This window comes from Salminus brasiliensis, chromosome 24 (genome assembly GCF_030463535.1).
Source record: "Salminus brasiliensis chromosome 24, fSalBra1.hap2, whole genome shotgun sequence".
In the NCBI taxonomy this organism is placed as follows: domain Eukaryota; kingdom Metazoa; phylum Chordata; class Actinopteri; order Characiformes; family Bryconidae; genus Salminus; species Salminus brasiliensis.
The window spans coordinates 19,367,055-19,383,916 of NC_132901.1; the positions used below are offsets into that span (position 1 = coordinate 19,367,055).

Consider the following 16,862-nt stretch of genomic DNA (forward strand, 5'->3'; position numbering starts at 1 on the left):
GAAAGCTGTAAAGCAGAAATTCAAAAGATTGAAGAGTGAATATTTAGCAATGACAGAATTACAACATTGTGTTTCTTAGTCCAGAGGACAATAAGTAGACTATTGTGGAGAATGGAAGTTTGGGTCCACGCTCAAACATAGCCCAACTTAAACTTAGCCTAATTATTAGCTATTAAATTTACTTCAACAAATGTGTTTTTGGCCTAGATAGATGTTACCTGATCCACTATTCTCATACTGGCAATACAAACTTCAGAGCCAACGACAGTGACTGCAGCTTGCCAGATAAAAGCTATTTATTCAAGTGCGTAACAGTAGGGAGGCAGAATAAAATAAACTAATGTTGTGGTAAATGCAGACGGAAAGCCATTAAAGCAAGAAGGCAGCTCATAAGAAGACTGGATATGAGACATGAAGCCATCAAATGTCATGCAAATATTTGTTTAATGATAGCCCCACCATACATGAATAATTGGGTTTGGACAACTGTGTTAAGGTCTGACCCCTTCTCTAATGCATCTGACTCAATTCTTAGATAGACCTAAAGGACTATTAAAGCCTCGTAAACACAATCACATGCAGGGTATGAAACCTGTAGGACTGAGGCTGGAGACAAGTATATTATAAGCACTGTGTATTTCTTGTCAGTTCTTTCATTAGACTGTTAGTGTAGCAGGCACCACACACTACATGTTTAATGTGGAATGTGTGTACTAATGTAAAAATCAATACTGGGAGGTTTTCATGTCAGTTTACCTTCAAACTTCCATTGATTCATTCTGTCAGACAGCCATGCTAGACAACCTTCAGCTAAATTGTCAGTCTTACACATTTCATAGTTTTTCTCCAGGCCTCCAGGCCTGTACAGTTCACAGAGATTCTGTCTTCTGTCTGTCTTCTTCTATCAGTTGTTGTATACCTCAACCCTGCTTATGAAAAAATGTGGCATTCTTATTATCCCATATATAGAAATGTACACCAATCAGCCATAACATTAATACCAACCTTGGGTACCCATGGCTATGTCACTGGTTCCCCGGTTGATCCTCTTTGGACCATAAGCTCCACAAGACCTCTGAAGGTGTCCTGTGGTATCTGGCACCAACACTTAAACAACAGATTCTTTATATCCTGTAATTTGTGAGGTGGGTCTCCATGGATCACAACAGTGAACCTCAGATGCCCATGACCCCATCACTAGTTCACCAGTTGTCTTTTCTTTTTTATGTACTGACCACTGCATTTAAGAAAAATCCCACAACACCTGCCTGGTGTTTTGGAGAAGCTCTGACCAAGTCGTCTAGCCATCACAGTGTGGTTCTTATCAAAGTGGCTTAGATCCTTATGTTTTTCCATTGTCCTGCTTTTAACATCTTCATCACCTTCAAGAACTGACTTTTCGCTGTGTATTATACCCTATTGCTTGACAGAGACCTCACATTTGATCTCTTTTTTTACTTTATTGGCTATTCTGTCTCCTTAATGACAATTGCTGATGAACTAATTAATCTAAATGTATAAAGGCAGAAGGCGATATAGCCGGTTAGCCAAATCGAATCTACTGTCAACAATATATGAGTAAAGCCCTTTATAAGTTTAACTCTTTTAATGCTACATACTCTGCCTATCAAGAGATACTAACTTACGCACTACTGGTCCCTCAGCCCCATTAAATCTTAATAACTGTTACTAAAAGCAGAGGTAAACACTTCCACAGCTGCAGGGTGCCTCCACTTATGAAAATGAATAATGCAGAAATGATTATTTTTTGCCTTCCTTTGGAGCCATGTAGAATACACAGTCGAGATGTTTTGTTTTGTAGTAGGCTTGTGAGCTAGTTTCTATATATTGGTAATGGTGACTATATATATATATATATATATATATATATATATATATATATATATATATATATATATATATGTGTGTGTGTGTGTGTGTGTGTGTGTGTGTGTGTATGTTGTTGTCACATTTAAACCTTTTTATGTCCATTTTTTGCTGTCATTTATGAAATTATTTGATTCTGGCAGTTGTCCTTTACATTGTGTCCTTTGCGTTGTGTGGAGAGGGAGAAAGAGAGAGAGCGAGCAAGGGATTAAGGGAGGCAGGAAGGGATTAAGGGAGGGGTAGAAAGCATGTGTAGTGTTTATAATTAGTATTCTTTTTTTTAACTTTGAGCAATGGTCTGAAAAACACATAACTCAAAATGTCAGTGGGCTATATTTAAATATATATATATGTAAATATATGTCTCACTCAAGATAATGTCTATTTTTTTACTGTTGTTTTTATACTGTCGTTGTATCTGTAGGTATTTATTCATGTATGTATTTATTTATTTCATTTATTTATGTATTTGTTTTTGGGAGGAATGCATTTTTATTGTTTTCTGAACACTTTGTATGAACACAGACACACTACCTTTAAATTTGTGTCTAACACATTTTTCAGACCACTGTTGTATAGTGGTTGTCTTCTCTGTGGTGTGTCCAATGGTTAACAGAAACATGACTGCACAAAATCTGCTGATTATGATATAATTGTAGTTTTCTGAGTAGCATGTTATATCAAATATGTAACACCTTAAACCATCTAGGCCCATGCTTCGATTCTTAACTACATTGCTCCTACAATGAGCAACAATTTCACAAACCCTAAAACTGAACCCTGTGGGACTACCAAATAACACAGAATGGTTTCTGCATTAGGCCCTAATAACCGAATAATAAACCAAGTGCTCAGTGTGTTAAAGTAACTTGTAGGAATTCATGTTAATGAACCTGAGTGCAGGATATAGTATAGTAAAGTGTAGTAGTGCAAGTTTAAATCCTTTCACAGGACCACTGCTGTAAAAGTTGATGCGTTATTGGCTTTTTGTTAAAAGCTACCTCAAGGCATATTCTAAAATGTTGATGAGGCTGCACTGTTGATCAGAGATGAGTGTCACACGGGGTTATTCTTGTTTGTGTTTGTTTATATATTTCTTTATTGTTTATTCTGGCTTGCTCTAGTTTTAGAAGAGGTGTTGTATGTTCAATTAGTCTATCTGGGAGACATTGCGTTGTAGGATTTCTCTTTAGAGTCTCAGCCTCTTTGAAAATGACTAATTCATAAATTAAGAAGAATTGAGACATCACTGGTCGTATTTTTAGCTCTGTGACTCAATAATTTCAGTTACTAATTAATTTCTCCCTCTTTCTCTCTCTCTCTCTCTCTCCACACCCGACCTTCTTCCTCTGTTCCTGGAGAAGAAGAATACTCTGTGGAAGGTAAGCCCATTGATTTTTTTTTTGTTTTTTTTTTTTGTTTGGTTTTTTTTACAGCTTAAGGCGGCTTACTTTTTTGCTGGTGTTCATGCTGGATGTTCATGCTAATGTTAGCTGATGAAATGCTGCTCCCTCGTCCGAGGGGCATTGTCAGCTTGGACTGCGGTTTGGATGACTTACAGGGGCTTTTAATTTGCTGCCAAAAAAAGAGATCAATTTCTCAAACCCCCATTCTTTGCCCTTTTAACGCAACCCTTCCTTTTTCTCATTAGTTGGCTTTTATTTTGGTTTGCACAGAAAACGGCAGAGTGGAACATTTCACTTGTGTTTTTTTGTTGTTGTTGTTTTGTTTTCTTTCTGGAAAAGGGCTGGAATTTTGAAGTGTGATTATATGTCATTTTGTATATCCTACCAACTCAGATCATAGACTTCTTCAGTGCATCCGGAACACAATTACTTGTGCAAACTAGTAGATTAGCAATGATAAGTCCCCCTTTTTTGAGAGGATGGTTCAGGCGACGGTGCTAATGTTGCAAACAGTGAATGAAAGGATATAGCAACTAATTAACATTACGGAAAACATTGTTCTGCTAATTGGTGGCTACTGTCCTTCATTCACTGTTAGCATAATTAGCATGTTGGCACGTTTTTAACTGGGCTGTTCTTGTAAGGCGGCTAAGCTATACTATTTTCTCCTCAGGGGAAACCCCAGGCTTTCTTTGACCCGGGTAGTGCGCTAGCCAGGAACATGACCCATTATGCAACTGCACATTATTCCACTGGGTCAGTGCTTTAGGGTTAAACCCACCAAGACTGCCAAAAAGTGTCCCGCCTGTCAGAAACAGCATGGAACTTGACTTTATACTGCATCCTCGGAGAACCTTGCTTATTTACTGACGGATTCCCTGCTGGCTGGAGTTTGACTGGGTAATTGATAGGCAGCATGCTCGGGTCTGGCTCTCTGAGGCGTGTGTATTGGGATAAGCTCCAGGTATCTGCGTATTTTCCCCTATCGGGATTCAGTTGCTGATGAATTACCCCCTCTACCCAGACACAGGCCTCAGGAGAGGGTTGCTATGGTAACACCACTGGTGAGGAGTTTTGTATTTGGAGTTTGAACAGTCGCTGGTGACTGAACTTGAAGCTCGATACCATTTGATAAGGTGGGGAGAGAAGAATGGCAGGTTTTTTTGTGTGTTTAGCAGAAAAATTGGAATTTTGCAAAAGACAAATCTGAACTCGCATAGCTGTTATACTAAGCTGAATGAGAAAATAATCAAAACACAATCCTCAATGTAGTATGTTGACATTTAAGTCCAGCTCAAGTGACCCAAAGTTGCTTGCCCATATGCTAAGGCACTCCTCACAATTTTCATCCTGTCCCGGAAGAAACTACTGACATTCTCTGGCATTCTTTCAATCCCTGCTTCGGAATGCAGGCTTCTCCTCGCACCGAAAGTTCACACTACGCGCCCAGAAACCCTTGATGTAAAAATATCATTGTAGCCGCACAGCAGGTGGCAGGTGGACACTTCTCTATTGCCCCGAATTCCCCCGTGGTTTTCCGCGAGGTCCATGCGGCAAGTGTCCCTCCCCTACCGCGCCCGCAGCAGCAGAGGTGGCATCATCTAGACTGTGTGTAGTGTGCCGCTGACCCGGAATGTGATGAAGTGTCCTGATCGGTTTCACTCGGCTGCCCGGGGGAGGGAGAGGGAGGGTCTCTCCCGCTGGGAGAGCTCCACCATCGACATCAGAGCAGAACTGGCTGCCCCCAAGAGCTTTGCTTATTTACATTTCACAGGGAAGAGGGGTGAGGCAGGGCCGTGCGCTGAACTCAAGCTGATGCAATACTTGTAGAGTCAACTTGTTGAGAAGATGCAGTTACTTTGTGTGGCGTTGATGCTTATTGAAAGTCAGCAGGACTTGCTTTTTTGCCATTTTTAGTTCACTTTGGTTATCTGCTTTGGATTGACCCAAATAGAGGTGCACATTTGAACCATTTTTGATGTCTGAATTTCAGCATTGCTCAATTAACAGTGGAGGTAGATGTGTTTGGTTGGTTGTGTCCACATTACACTTTTTAATATTAATAAAGATGCCTCAAATGTTCTTTGAGCGATTTTATAGAAAAATCACTTTGTGAAGTGTAAAGAACCTTTTATAGGTCTTGATGTAGAGGTTCTTCGCCTATTCAAGGTTTCTTCACACTCACACACTCGCACATTTTGGAATCAAACATTCGTTCATAGCATTGAACCCTCAAGGAATCTTTTAATGCACCATTACTTTTAAGACTATACACCCATCAGCCATAACTCTAATACCCCTTTTTTGTTTCTTGTTTCTACACTCATTGTCCATTCTATCAGCTCCACTTCCCAAATAGGAGCACTGTGTAGTTCTTTAATTGACTGTAGTCCTTCTGTTTCTCTGCATACTCTGTTGGCCTCCTTTCACCCTGTTCTTTAATGGTTAGGAGCAGATATTATTTGGGTGGTGGTTCAGTCATTCTCAGCACTGCAGTGACATTGACATGGTGGTGGTGTGTGAGTGGATCAGACACAACAGTGCTGATATAGTCTTTAAACACTGTGTCCACTCACTGTCCACTGTATTAGATACCCTCACGTACTGGGTCCACCTTGTAAAAAATGTTGATGTAAAGTCAGAGACAAAAGCTCTGTATCTGTTGCTGCACAGTTTGTGTTGGTCATCCTCTAGTCTTTAATCAGTGCTTACAGGATGCTGTTGGCTGGATAATTCTGCTTGGAGGTCTACTCTCCGTTAAACACTCCAGCGGCAGCACTTCTGTATCTGATCCACTCTTACCAGCAGCAGCACACACTAACACACCTCCGCCATGTCAGTCAGTGTCACTGCAGTGCTGAGAATGACCCGCCACCCAAATACTACCTGCTCTGTGGTGGTTATGTGGGGTCCTGACCATTGAAGAACAGGGCAAAAGGAGGCTAACAAAGTATGCAGAGAAACAGATGGACTACAGTCTGGAATTATAGAAACGCAAAGTGCTCCTATGTGGTAAGCGGAGCTGCTAGAGTGGACAATGAGTGTAGTAACAAGGAGGTAGTGTTAATGTTAGGGCTGATCCGTGTTACTTTGTGCTTCCAAGCTGGACTCTTTAATTCCAAACTACATATATATATTTTTATAATACCTAATTAACTAACTTAAGATAAGTTCTAATATCCGCATATGTCCCAACAGCCGCATCCATCCGCGGAGCTACAGTACATTCCCGCTTGTTTTCTCAAGCATTTCAGTTTATTCCTTTACCCTGATGTGCTTGCAAAGTCATATTAGCTGAGGATTTGCATACTCATCTTGAACAAGCCATTCCCAAGACAAATGCACTGTCCTTACTTAATAGATCTTCTCACTGTAGGGGGTCATTTGGGGCATCAATTTAATCACTTAATTAAGTTACCGTGGAGCAGCTCCCATGGACACTTTCTCAGAGCCAGCCATACTTAAGATGGATACTTAATTGTTGATCAACCTTGGTTTTGTCCCTAGCAACCAGTTCACTCTCTGTACTGCCCTATTTTTAGGGGGTTTTCTCTAATTAGGGGCGATGACCGGGTGTTAGAAAGGTTCCGTGAGATGGATGAGAGCGAGGTGCCTTAAAACCCAGCGGGGAGGAACGCCATCATATGAAACTGAGCTTGGCGCTAGCTCCGTGAGAAAGCTCCGGAAATGGATGAGCCGGAGTCTCTGAGCGACCCCATTTCACTGCAGAAATCTGCCGCGCTTGCAGTGTAACCAGAGACTCGCACTTTACCTTGAATAACTGCAGACTGCAGTATGACCACGGCTTGCTCATAACGGAGAACTGCTAGTTATGGTGCTGAATGATGAACTGAGTTTTTAGAAATTGTGTGGTAGGACAGTAAGTATGTCTTTTGAAATATTGAGTAAGTATATCGTAAGTATATGCGATGTTCAGTTGAGCCCACTGATCGTTAACCGAATGCTTCAGAGTGCTGAGAACGTCTAGGCCGAGCTCGAGGAGTTTCTGGGGTGTTTTGATTACATGACAAATGTGAAGCATTTTGGTCAAATATTATGTAGCCTATATTTCACCAGTTGGGATGAGGGACTGGCTAATGTATTTTTAATGCACACTGATCAACCATAACATTAGGTCACATGAAAAACGGATTATCTTCATCTACACTGGCATCTATCAAGGGATCTTGAAGGTGTTAAAAGCAGGAAAAATGCTGCTTTTATACAAAGCCAGTTTTGTGGTCTGATGGAGTCCATGCCTCGAATAGTAAGAACTATTGCAGTGGCAGAAGGATGATTGACTTAATATTAGGCAGGTGGTACTAATGTTTTGGCCGATTTGTGTTTCTTGTAAGTTTTAGAGGGTCTTAGTCATGGACAATGAAAACTGGCTCGCTTTATTGAAAACAAGTCATTTCTGGAATTAAGCAAAATTATCTGCCAGCAGAATAAGAGACTTTTTCTAGTATATATATCATAAAAGTATTTGGACACCTGCTCATTCATTGTTTCTTCAACCCCCCAAGACTTTCTTCTAGATTTTGGAGTATTGCTGTGAGGATTTGATTGCATTCAGTGACAAGAGTGTTACTGTGGGCCCTTTAAGATGGCAAATGATAAATGGATGTTTGCTCTCTGCTGCTAAGGGAGTCCATCTCTTAGGCCCTCATCAATCTGATCAGATCTAGTCAAATTTCCTTCTGGAACATTTGGGATTAAACTTGATCAGACTTGATCAGACTTGATCTAGTATTTTTTATTTTTTTCCCCACCCTGCCTCTTAACCATGAAATGGGAGTTTGATGTGGCGTGTAGATATGGGATTAGAGCTTTGATTGGAACTGTATTTATTGGAGATTACTCCGGATGATCTAAACCAGATTATGGATTTTGTTCTTAGTGTTCCCGAAAGAGGCCAGATGACACTGAGATGTTTTCCTGGATGTTTTTTTGCTGAATGAAAAATCAAAGAAAAATAAAACAAAACAAAACCGAAAGAAGGGTTTAATAAGACTGCAGTTATAACGAGTTTAAATCTTTATTTATTTATTTATTTGTTTACTAGACAAACCACCCAAAAAAGGTTGTCACAATTTTCTGTCTTTTTCAAGTCATTACCCCACATTCCTGTGTACTAAGAAATGTCTTCATAGTCAACTCGATATATTGGAGTGCTTGATATGCAAATGGTATGTAAATGGACTTACATGTTCACACAAATAAATAATGCAAAACAAGGCTATTAAAAAATAAAAGAGGAAAAGAAAATTCTACTTTTAATTAGTTTCAAATGAGTACATGTATTCAGTCTAGGAAGTGCAAAATGCATAATTTAGTATTAAAATGGTTGATTGTGTACACTGTATTAAAGATTAGGGCTGGAAATCCCAGGCCTAATGCTGTTGATGCTGAAGTTAACAGCGCAGTGTATTGTCAGAGTTAACTGTGATGAAATCCTGTATAATGTGGAATTTCATAACACAGCGGCTGTTTGAGGTACAGACTAAACCGTTTTAATGTTGTGTTGTTCAGTCTAGTCTATTCAACACCTACAGACACAGTGTACCAACAGAAAGGCCTTACGCCTCCCTTTGTCCTGAATACCATGCTTTTTATTATACCGAATGCATTTCTCTGTTTACAGCACTGATGGAAAACATCCTTTGTCATCATACAATAAATAATGCCTTTTAATGCAGGGCGTTTGAATATAGAGAATATTTCAGTGTGATTTAACACTGTATGTCCAAATATTTGTGGACTCCCCTTCAAATGAATGCATTCAGTCACTTTAAGTGGCACTCATTGGTAACACAGTGATGCAAATGCACACACACACACACACACACACACACACAGCTTGTCTAGTCCCTGTAGTGAAGTACTGCCAATAGAATAGGACTCAGATAAGCAGATAAACATGAACGTATTGGCACCATGCCTAATGCCAGGCGTGGGCTAGAGGGGTATAAAGCCCCCCAGTATTGAGCTGTGGAGCAGTGGAACTGTGTTCTCTGGAATGATGGATCTCTATCTGATACATAGAGATATTGGGAGTTGGGGAGTTGGGGATGGGGTGATGATCATCCAACATCGTCATCCGACATCCTGACCTCACTAAAGCTTCTGTCGCAGAATGCAATCAAATGCTCCTCCAAAATCTAGCAGATAAACTCTTTTATAATAGCCTTGATTTCCGAAGACACAATAAAGAAGCAGGTGTCCCAATACATTTGTCCATATAGTGGACTTATGGATCTGTCTATGGCTCATATCTCAAACTTGGAGGCACTAAATGTCTTCTAAGCAATAGTGTCTGATTAACTCTATAGTCGTTTCTTTTGAGCTCCTCATGTGAAAAAAAATATATATACAATTACCGGTTTGAATCACACCCACACACGCGCATACAGACACACACACACACACAGACACACACACATACACACACACACACATTCTCTCACTCTGGTAGAGCTGGTAGAATCTGTCTCGTTTTGTCTTGTCTTATCCCTCTCCAGCAGAGCCTGCCTGACAGGCGCGCGTGAGGCCCTATAGGCATGAAGGCTGGCTTTAGCACGCTCCTTTATCCTCTGTCATAAACCAAAGCTGCTCTGCAGCCCAGCGCTGATCCAGCCGCATGGGTATCCATTTCACACACACGCTCACAAACACACACATACACACGCAGACAATCTTTCTGCAAGATTTGACTGTGCTCTTCCCAGTGCCACCCTCTGTGTTGGCCTGTGTGTGTGTGTGTGTGCCTGTTGTTGTTTTCATATATTTTCAAGGACAAAATGTTCCGACTTAGTAAAACCTGGTTGTGACTTTTTAAATGGCTTTGTTTTTTTATTTTATTGAAAGAGCAAATTCATCCAAGGGAAGGGTCAGGGCAGCCATGGTCTAAAGCTTGGAGAAGCAGGCTTGAGACCTTGGTCGCTGGTTCTCTGGACTGGCATGAAGTGGGGGTGGAGACGTTAAGGAACAGTGTGGTGTCCTCCCTAAACATTCACGGCTGAGGTGCCCTTGAGCAAGGACCTAACCCTTAATTGCTCCCCAGGTGCTGAATTGACAGTGTTCTCACTGCCATGGATGGGTTAAATGTGGAGGTTGAATTCTGCTGTACTGCTGTGCAGTGGTGGTGAAGTGTGTTCTACTTATTTCTAATTAAGATTGGCCCTAGAACATTTTCAGAGAACTGACTTAATATGCCATGTATTGAGTAGACTGTTTGCCCAGTGTTTCTGGGTTGTGCCTTTAGTGTCATTTATAATTGTACAGGACAATAGAATTCTCTTCACGTAACCTAGCTAAGAAAGCTGGGGTCATTGTTCATTGCAATGAACAATTCTAAGAAACCCCAGCTAAGAAAGCTGGGGTCATCAAGCTTAGCATGCTAACAGACAATTTGCTTGGTCACCCAAACAAGGACTTGAACTTAACAACCCTGGACCCCACATCAGATTGTTCTAGATCAGGGGTGGAAATTTAGGTCCTGGAGGGACAGATTCCTGCACAGTTAGGGTTTATTTCACCCTATTTTCAACACAGTTTGGAAGGCCAAATACCCAGTCCCAGTTGCCCCTGTGAACTGCCCCTATCACCCCAACACTAGGATGGTGAGGGCTAGTATATGCCACCACCGGCACATGTAAATCTAGCCACGTTATCTGCTAGAACTGACACTAATTCTGCATCTCTAAGCAGCACGGCTCCCCAGCTCTGATACAACAGCCAACAGTCGTCTGCTGACCAACATCACACTAGGAGTGATGTGGGGAGTAAGTGCCACTAACCCACCCCAGATAAAACAAGGCCAATTGTGCTTTTTCTGACTATGGCTGCTGATGGCAAGCAGCATGACCTGGTATTTGAACCGTTTAATCGGCAGGTTTAGTAGGTCTGTTAGAGCAGGGGAATCACTGTACTGGACCCCAGTCCCATTGCCCTTCCCTGTTCTGGATAGTCCTCCTTATGAGTTTGAGAGAGAGAGAGAGAGAGAGAGAGCCTTGACTGAACAGATGTGCTGTTTATTGAGTAAAATGTATCCCCATTGTGTTCTTGGATTGTGGAACATTTTGGCTTAAGCTGTCTCTGTTTTTTTATCTCCCATTGCTTCTCTTGCTTAATTCAGGTTCTTCTAAGGCTACAGTCTGAACAATTCACCACTGTTCTCTTTCTTCTTGTGTTCTACCTTTTTACCTTCCCTTTTTGTTCTAGATAGTCTCTCTAGATTGTCTCTTTCTTTTAGTTTTTTCACATTAATGTTTCATTGTCCGCTGTAGTGAGGGAGTAAAGGGAGGGTTGATTACCACAGTACACCTGTGTAATACAGGCACATTCTCAGTTTGCTGAAGTCTATTGTTAGATTTCTTTCCCAGAACATTGGTAGAGAGACTTACAGCACTGTGGGTTTGACTCAACAAAAGGACAGATTTAAAGCTAACCTGTTTCGAGTGTAGAGCTGACCTGTTTAACTGCCTTGAAAAGTAATAGCACAGAATGAGGGCAGCGTGCTTGTAATCTTGGCCTCTTTCACAGTGGCTTTTGTAAGTTTACAAGACCATATGACACATGCAGAAAATGGAAAAAATAGACAAGTGGTCCCCAAACTTATAAAAAAATATGTCAGTTATTGTGGTTTATATTTAATATGAGGAATTTGGAAATAATATATATATATATATATATATATATATATATATATATATATATATATATATATATATATATATAGGACTATACAGTAATTTTAGTCAATGATCCAAGATGCAAGATGCCAAAATAAATGTGTACATGATTTTTCAGCACTTTAAAGGGGTATTAGTAGAAATTTAAGAAACACCACCTCTAGCGTTTAACAGAAGGTGAAAACAATAACACTGGAAAAACGATGAACATATAAAATCAGGATGTAATGATTTGCTGCTGTGAGAAGGTGAAAATAGTCTATTCGCTGTCCGAGCTTTGTAATGAGCTCCCATGAGTTTATCAGTTACTTCTTGTGTTAAATAGTTGCCATTGTTAGCTGCAGCAGACCCATCTATTTACCACCTACATTTCTCAGAAGGAGAATCCCACAAATCTTTGTTTTACTCAGTTCTCTGCGTTATAAAGATGTATCTGCTACATTTGTTATGTAAGATATGTTACTTAAACAGATGTACAGCGTTTACATACCTGCCAATTCTGCATTGAACTTTGTCCCATTCACATGTAATAACTCTTTCTCCACGTTTAGCAGAACAGACGGAGTGGAGTTATGAGGTGGAGTGACAGGACTTAGAAAAGTGTCTCATACAGACTGACAGGATCTCTGTGTAAATACAGACAAGGAATCAAACCACAGACGTCTTGTCTGTGTTTACACATTTTCTCAGGCACCTCATACACATGTGCTGATGTCATTGCTATTATAATATGCATATTTTTCTTATTGTGTTTTACACAAAAAAAAAGTTCACAGTTTTAAATTAGTATGAAAAGGGAGAATATTTTACAAAATGCTCCTTTAATTTCTTAATTAAAAACAAAAAAATAAATTTAGCATTAGCATGGAACATGTAAGCATTTTATTATTTTTTGGCATTTTATATGGTTCTTATTTATAGCATTTGTATTACTTTATTATTTTTTATTATATATTATTTTCATTATTATATTAATTCCATTAAGCCATGAACAGCACACACAGACACACAAACACACACAGTCAGTGTGATGCAACAACACATGTATGTGAAGCAATCAGACAAGTGAAAGATACATGGGACAGAGAGTTTGCTGTTTTCTCCATGTCTTCTGTTCACACTTTTAAAACCACAGTTGTCAGTGGCTCAAAAATGGCATGAAAGCCATCTCATCTTAACACAGCACTGAATCATTGATCAACTGATAATTCACTGTTCACAAAACACTGCTAGCACCTCATCATGTGCCCCATGATGCTTTAACAGTATCACTGGAGTGCAAAAGGGTTGCATCAGGGGTGTTAAACTCAGGTCATGGAGGGCCACTGCACTGTGGGCTGTAGTGTTTATTCCTAACACAACTAGGTCAGCTCAAGTGCCTGGTAGATACTACCAACATCCACATCCATGTTGGATGTTAAAACAAGAAAACAGACAAACAAACAAATAATGAAGTCAGAAAACCTCTGCGGTGCAGTGATTCTATTGGACTAAAGCATGACACCTCCTGTGCATTAATATATTGATTCCCTGGCTACTGGCTTCTATGAATATTCTTGAGATTTTCTTTGGGTATTCTGTGAATTCTTTGGGTACTCTATGTTTTCTGGGTACTCTGTTGGTTGTCTAAGTACTCTGAATCTTCTCTGGATATTCCTTTGGTTCTCTGGGTATTCTGTAGCTTCTTTGGATATTGCCATGGTCCTTTGGGTATTCTGTAGATTCCCTGGGTACTGTGTAGCTTCTCAGAGTACTCTTTAGGTGTTTTGGGTATTATGTGAATTCTCTGGATATTCTGTAGCGTCTCTGGATGCTGTTTTGGTCCTGTGAGTATTCTGAGGATTCTCTGGGTACTATGTAGCTTCTATTATGGAGTATTCTTTTGGTATTTTGGGTACTCTGTTGGTTGCCTGAGTGCCTGAGTAGCTTCTCTGAATATTGTTTTGGTCTTCTGTGGATTATCTGAGAATGTACTCTGTAGCTGTTACGGATATTTAAGAATGTTCTGTAGGTTCTCTGGATATTCTATTGGTTCCCTGGATATCCTGTGGATTCTCTGGGTATTATGTAATTTCTCTGGCTATTCTTTTGCCCCTTTCGAGTATTCCGAGGATTCTCTTGGTACTCTAGCGGGATAATATGATGGTTCTCTGGGTATTCTGTAGATTTTAGGACCAATTTGTAGATTCTCTGGATACTAGGGTTTTTGTTGGGTATTCTCTAGATGTTTATGGTATTTTGTTTGTTACATTGTGGACATCTTTTAAGAGACAGATATTATGATTTTTGAATATATATAATTTTATAATTGTTCAATAACTTTCATTTTTATTGGACTAACAAGGCCTAAATAGGACTAACAATGCCTCTTTTAGTGCTTTATCTCAAGTATAATATTGTATGGTTCCACCTGCTAGTGTATTACAGTGCACCACCATAATGGTGCTTACAGCCATTTCCCCATTATTATATCTTATTAAATTTTAAATCTCTGGAAGGATCAGAGGAACACATGACTTGTATTTGTAAAAGAAAGAATCATAATTTAAAAGAATAATAAAATAAATTAATACTAAGATGATATAGCATTTAGTGTCAACCTGCTCACAGAACGCAATCATATGAGCACCAGCCTAAATAAATGCAAATGGAAAGACGTTCCAAATGTAATGCTGACCGATTGAAATAAATGACCCAAAGAAATAAAGATCATTAGACCTCACTGAACCAAGTCAGTCGCTAGAAGTTGGATTCTCTCCCCCTCTCTCTCTCTCCCTTACTCTCTCTCTCTCTCTTTCTCTCATAATGAGAAATTGTAACACTCCACTGCCTGTGCATTATACACACCACCTCCCTCCATTTCAGATGTCAAACATTCCCAGGAGAATTTCTCTACCGTTTTCCTCTCTTCTGGAATAATGGCATTTGTGGCTAGGCTGCAGAATTAGAGCTGGGGATTCTCTGCTCTCACACATGCTACTCCGCTGAAGACTGGGAGAGACTCCGAGGGCTCCAGCTGCATGTCCTGACCCTAACCCCTGCTTCTGCTTCAACTTTTCACTGGAGACGGGGCTCCAGCCACGCTCCAGTTGACATGGTAACCAGTGCTCAGCTCAGAGTGTCCTTTTGGTTTGAGACTGTGACCTTTGCTTATGAAATTGAGGTAAAGAGGGACAGCAGAAAGCTCTGGTTCTCTCTAAAGGACAGACTTACATCTGTTTTGTTTTTTTTGAGAGCGAAGTAAGACTCGTATGCACTGGGATTACGTACCGAGCAGTGTATTTTGAACACCTGTACACCTACTCATTCATGCCAATCGTGTCACAGCAGTGTAGTGCATATGGCTTAGCAGCGTCAGATAATTCTCAAATCAACTATCAGAATGGGGGAAAATATGATCTCAGTGATTTTGAGTGAGGCGTGATTGTTGACATTAGAAGGCCTGATTTGAATGTTTCTAGAACTGCTGACCTCCTGGGATTTTCACTGGATTCTTTTACTGGTTTAATAAATAATCAACAGTTCTGCAGTCCTGAAGCACCTTATTGACAAGGAAGCTCAGCAGAGAATGGCCGGACTGGTTGGAGCTGACAGAAAGCCTGCAGTAACTCTGTACAATAGTGGTGAGCAGACAGAAGCTCAGCATATACAACATGTCTAACCTTGATGAGCTAAAATAGCAAGAAAACCATGTCAGGTTCCACCTCTGTCAGCCAATGCTGATGCTGTAGTGGACCCAGGCTCATCACAACAGGATAGTTTAAGACTGGAAGAATGTAACCTCAAAGGAGAATCTCAAAGGAATGTTGTCAGCATCTTGTGGGGTCCATGCCATGCAGAACTGAGCCTGTTCTAAGAGCAAAGGGAGACCGTAGCCCCTTGTTAGGCTGATGTTCCCAATAAAGTGTTTGGTGATTGGATATACTGGGTATACTTTTTTTTTTTTTTTTTTTAAACAAGTTCATAAATTCCTTGGTTTGCTTCACACAGCTTTGATAAATCTAATACTGAAACTGTCAGCATGTACCACACCCCGCTGAGTGTGTGTGTGTATATGCGCGTCTGCGTGTGTGTGTTTGACACTCCCGCAGAGCTACTCTTTGCATATTTCTCAGTAGGTATCAGTGAGTTAACAGCTCTTTACCTTTGCAAGAACCTTGCAAAGATCTCTCAAACACACACACACACACACAGACACACAGAAACTACCCTATAAGTTCTCAAACACACCTTATTTTTGTACCCACCTGTCAGTTCCTGTGACACATGGTGTATGTGTTTGTGTGCTTACCGAATGTGCAAGCCCCCCCAGTAAGGGGTAAAAGAAGCCACTCTAGCTGTTGTTCCAGAGAATTTTTTTTCATTGTGATTTTGTCCTGAGTCAGCCAGACCTTATAAAACACGCAAACACACACACACACAGACATTCCGAAACACATTCCGGGAGGATGCTTGTTTCAGAAGGAAACACACAGAATTTCTGCAGCAGCTGCCACATGGTGTTATCCTTCCTCTGCTTTATTTATTTATCTTTGTGTCAAGTCTGTTCATTCGTTTGTTCTGTTTTTGGAATGCGAGTTTAACGCAGACCAACTCCACCATGTCATGCCTTGTCTTGGCTCACACTGCTCTGATTGTTTGAATCTATTAATTTATTTTATTATTATTATCCAGAAAGAGAGAGAAAAAGATGGACATTAAAGTCTGTGAGCGAGACTCTCTATTTGATTTACGTTCAGCATTGACAGGTTTGAGTCTGCACTTCTGACTTGATGTTTATTTCTGTGAAACACAGTACAAAATCTCCTCCTCTACTTTCAAACACACATGTAGTGTGGTGACATCATCAGATTACACTATGCTATTGTTTTTCACC

The 16,862-nt window shown here is 40.3% G+C and overlaps 1 protein-coding gene across 15 annotated transcripts in view; it reads left to right on the forward strand.

Moving 5' to 3' along the window:
• LOC140546486 (neurexin-2-like) overlaps nt 1-16,862 on the forward strand; it is an 819,352-nt gene that overhangs the window by 170,906 nt on the left and 631,584 nt on the right. For 8 of the 15 annotated variants that reach the window (XM_072669790.1, XM_072669800.1, XM_072669797.1 and 5 more), the window contains exon 3: nt 3,249-3,269. In XM_072669790.1, the coding sequence (XP_072525891.1) occupies nt 3,249-3,269 (21 nt within the window). The remainder of the gene's footprint in view (nt 1-3,248; nt 3,270-16,862) is intronic. The other 7 variants (XM_072669791.1, XM_072669806.1, XM_072669807.1 and 4 more) reach the window with 1 other exon arrangement.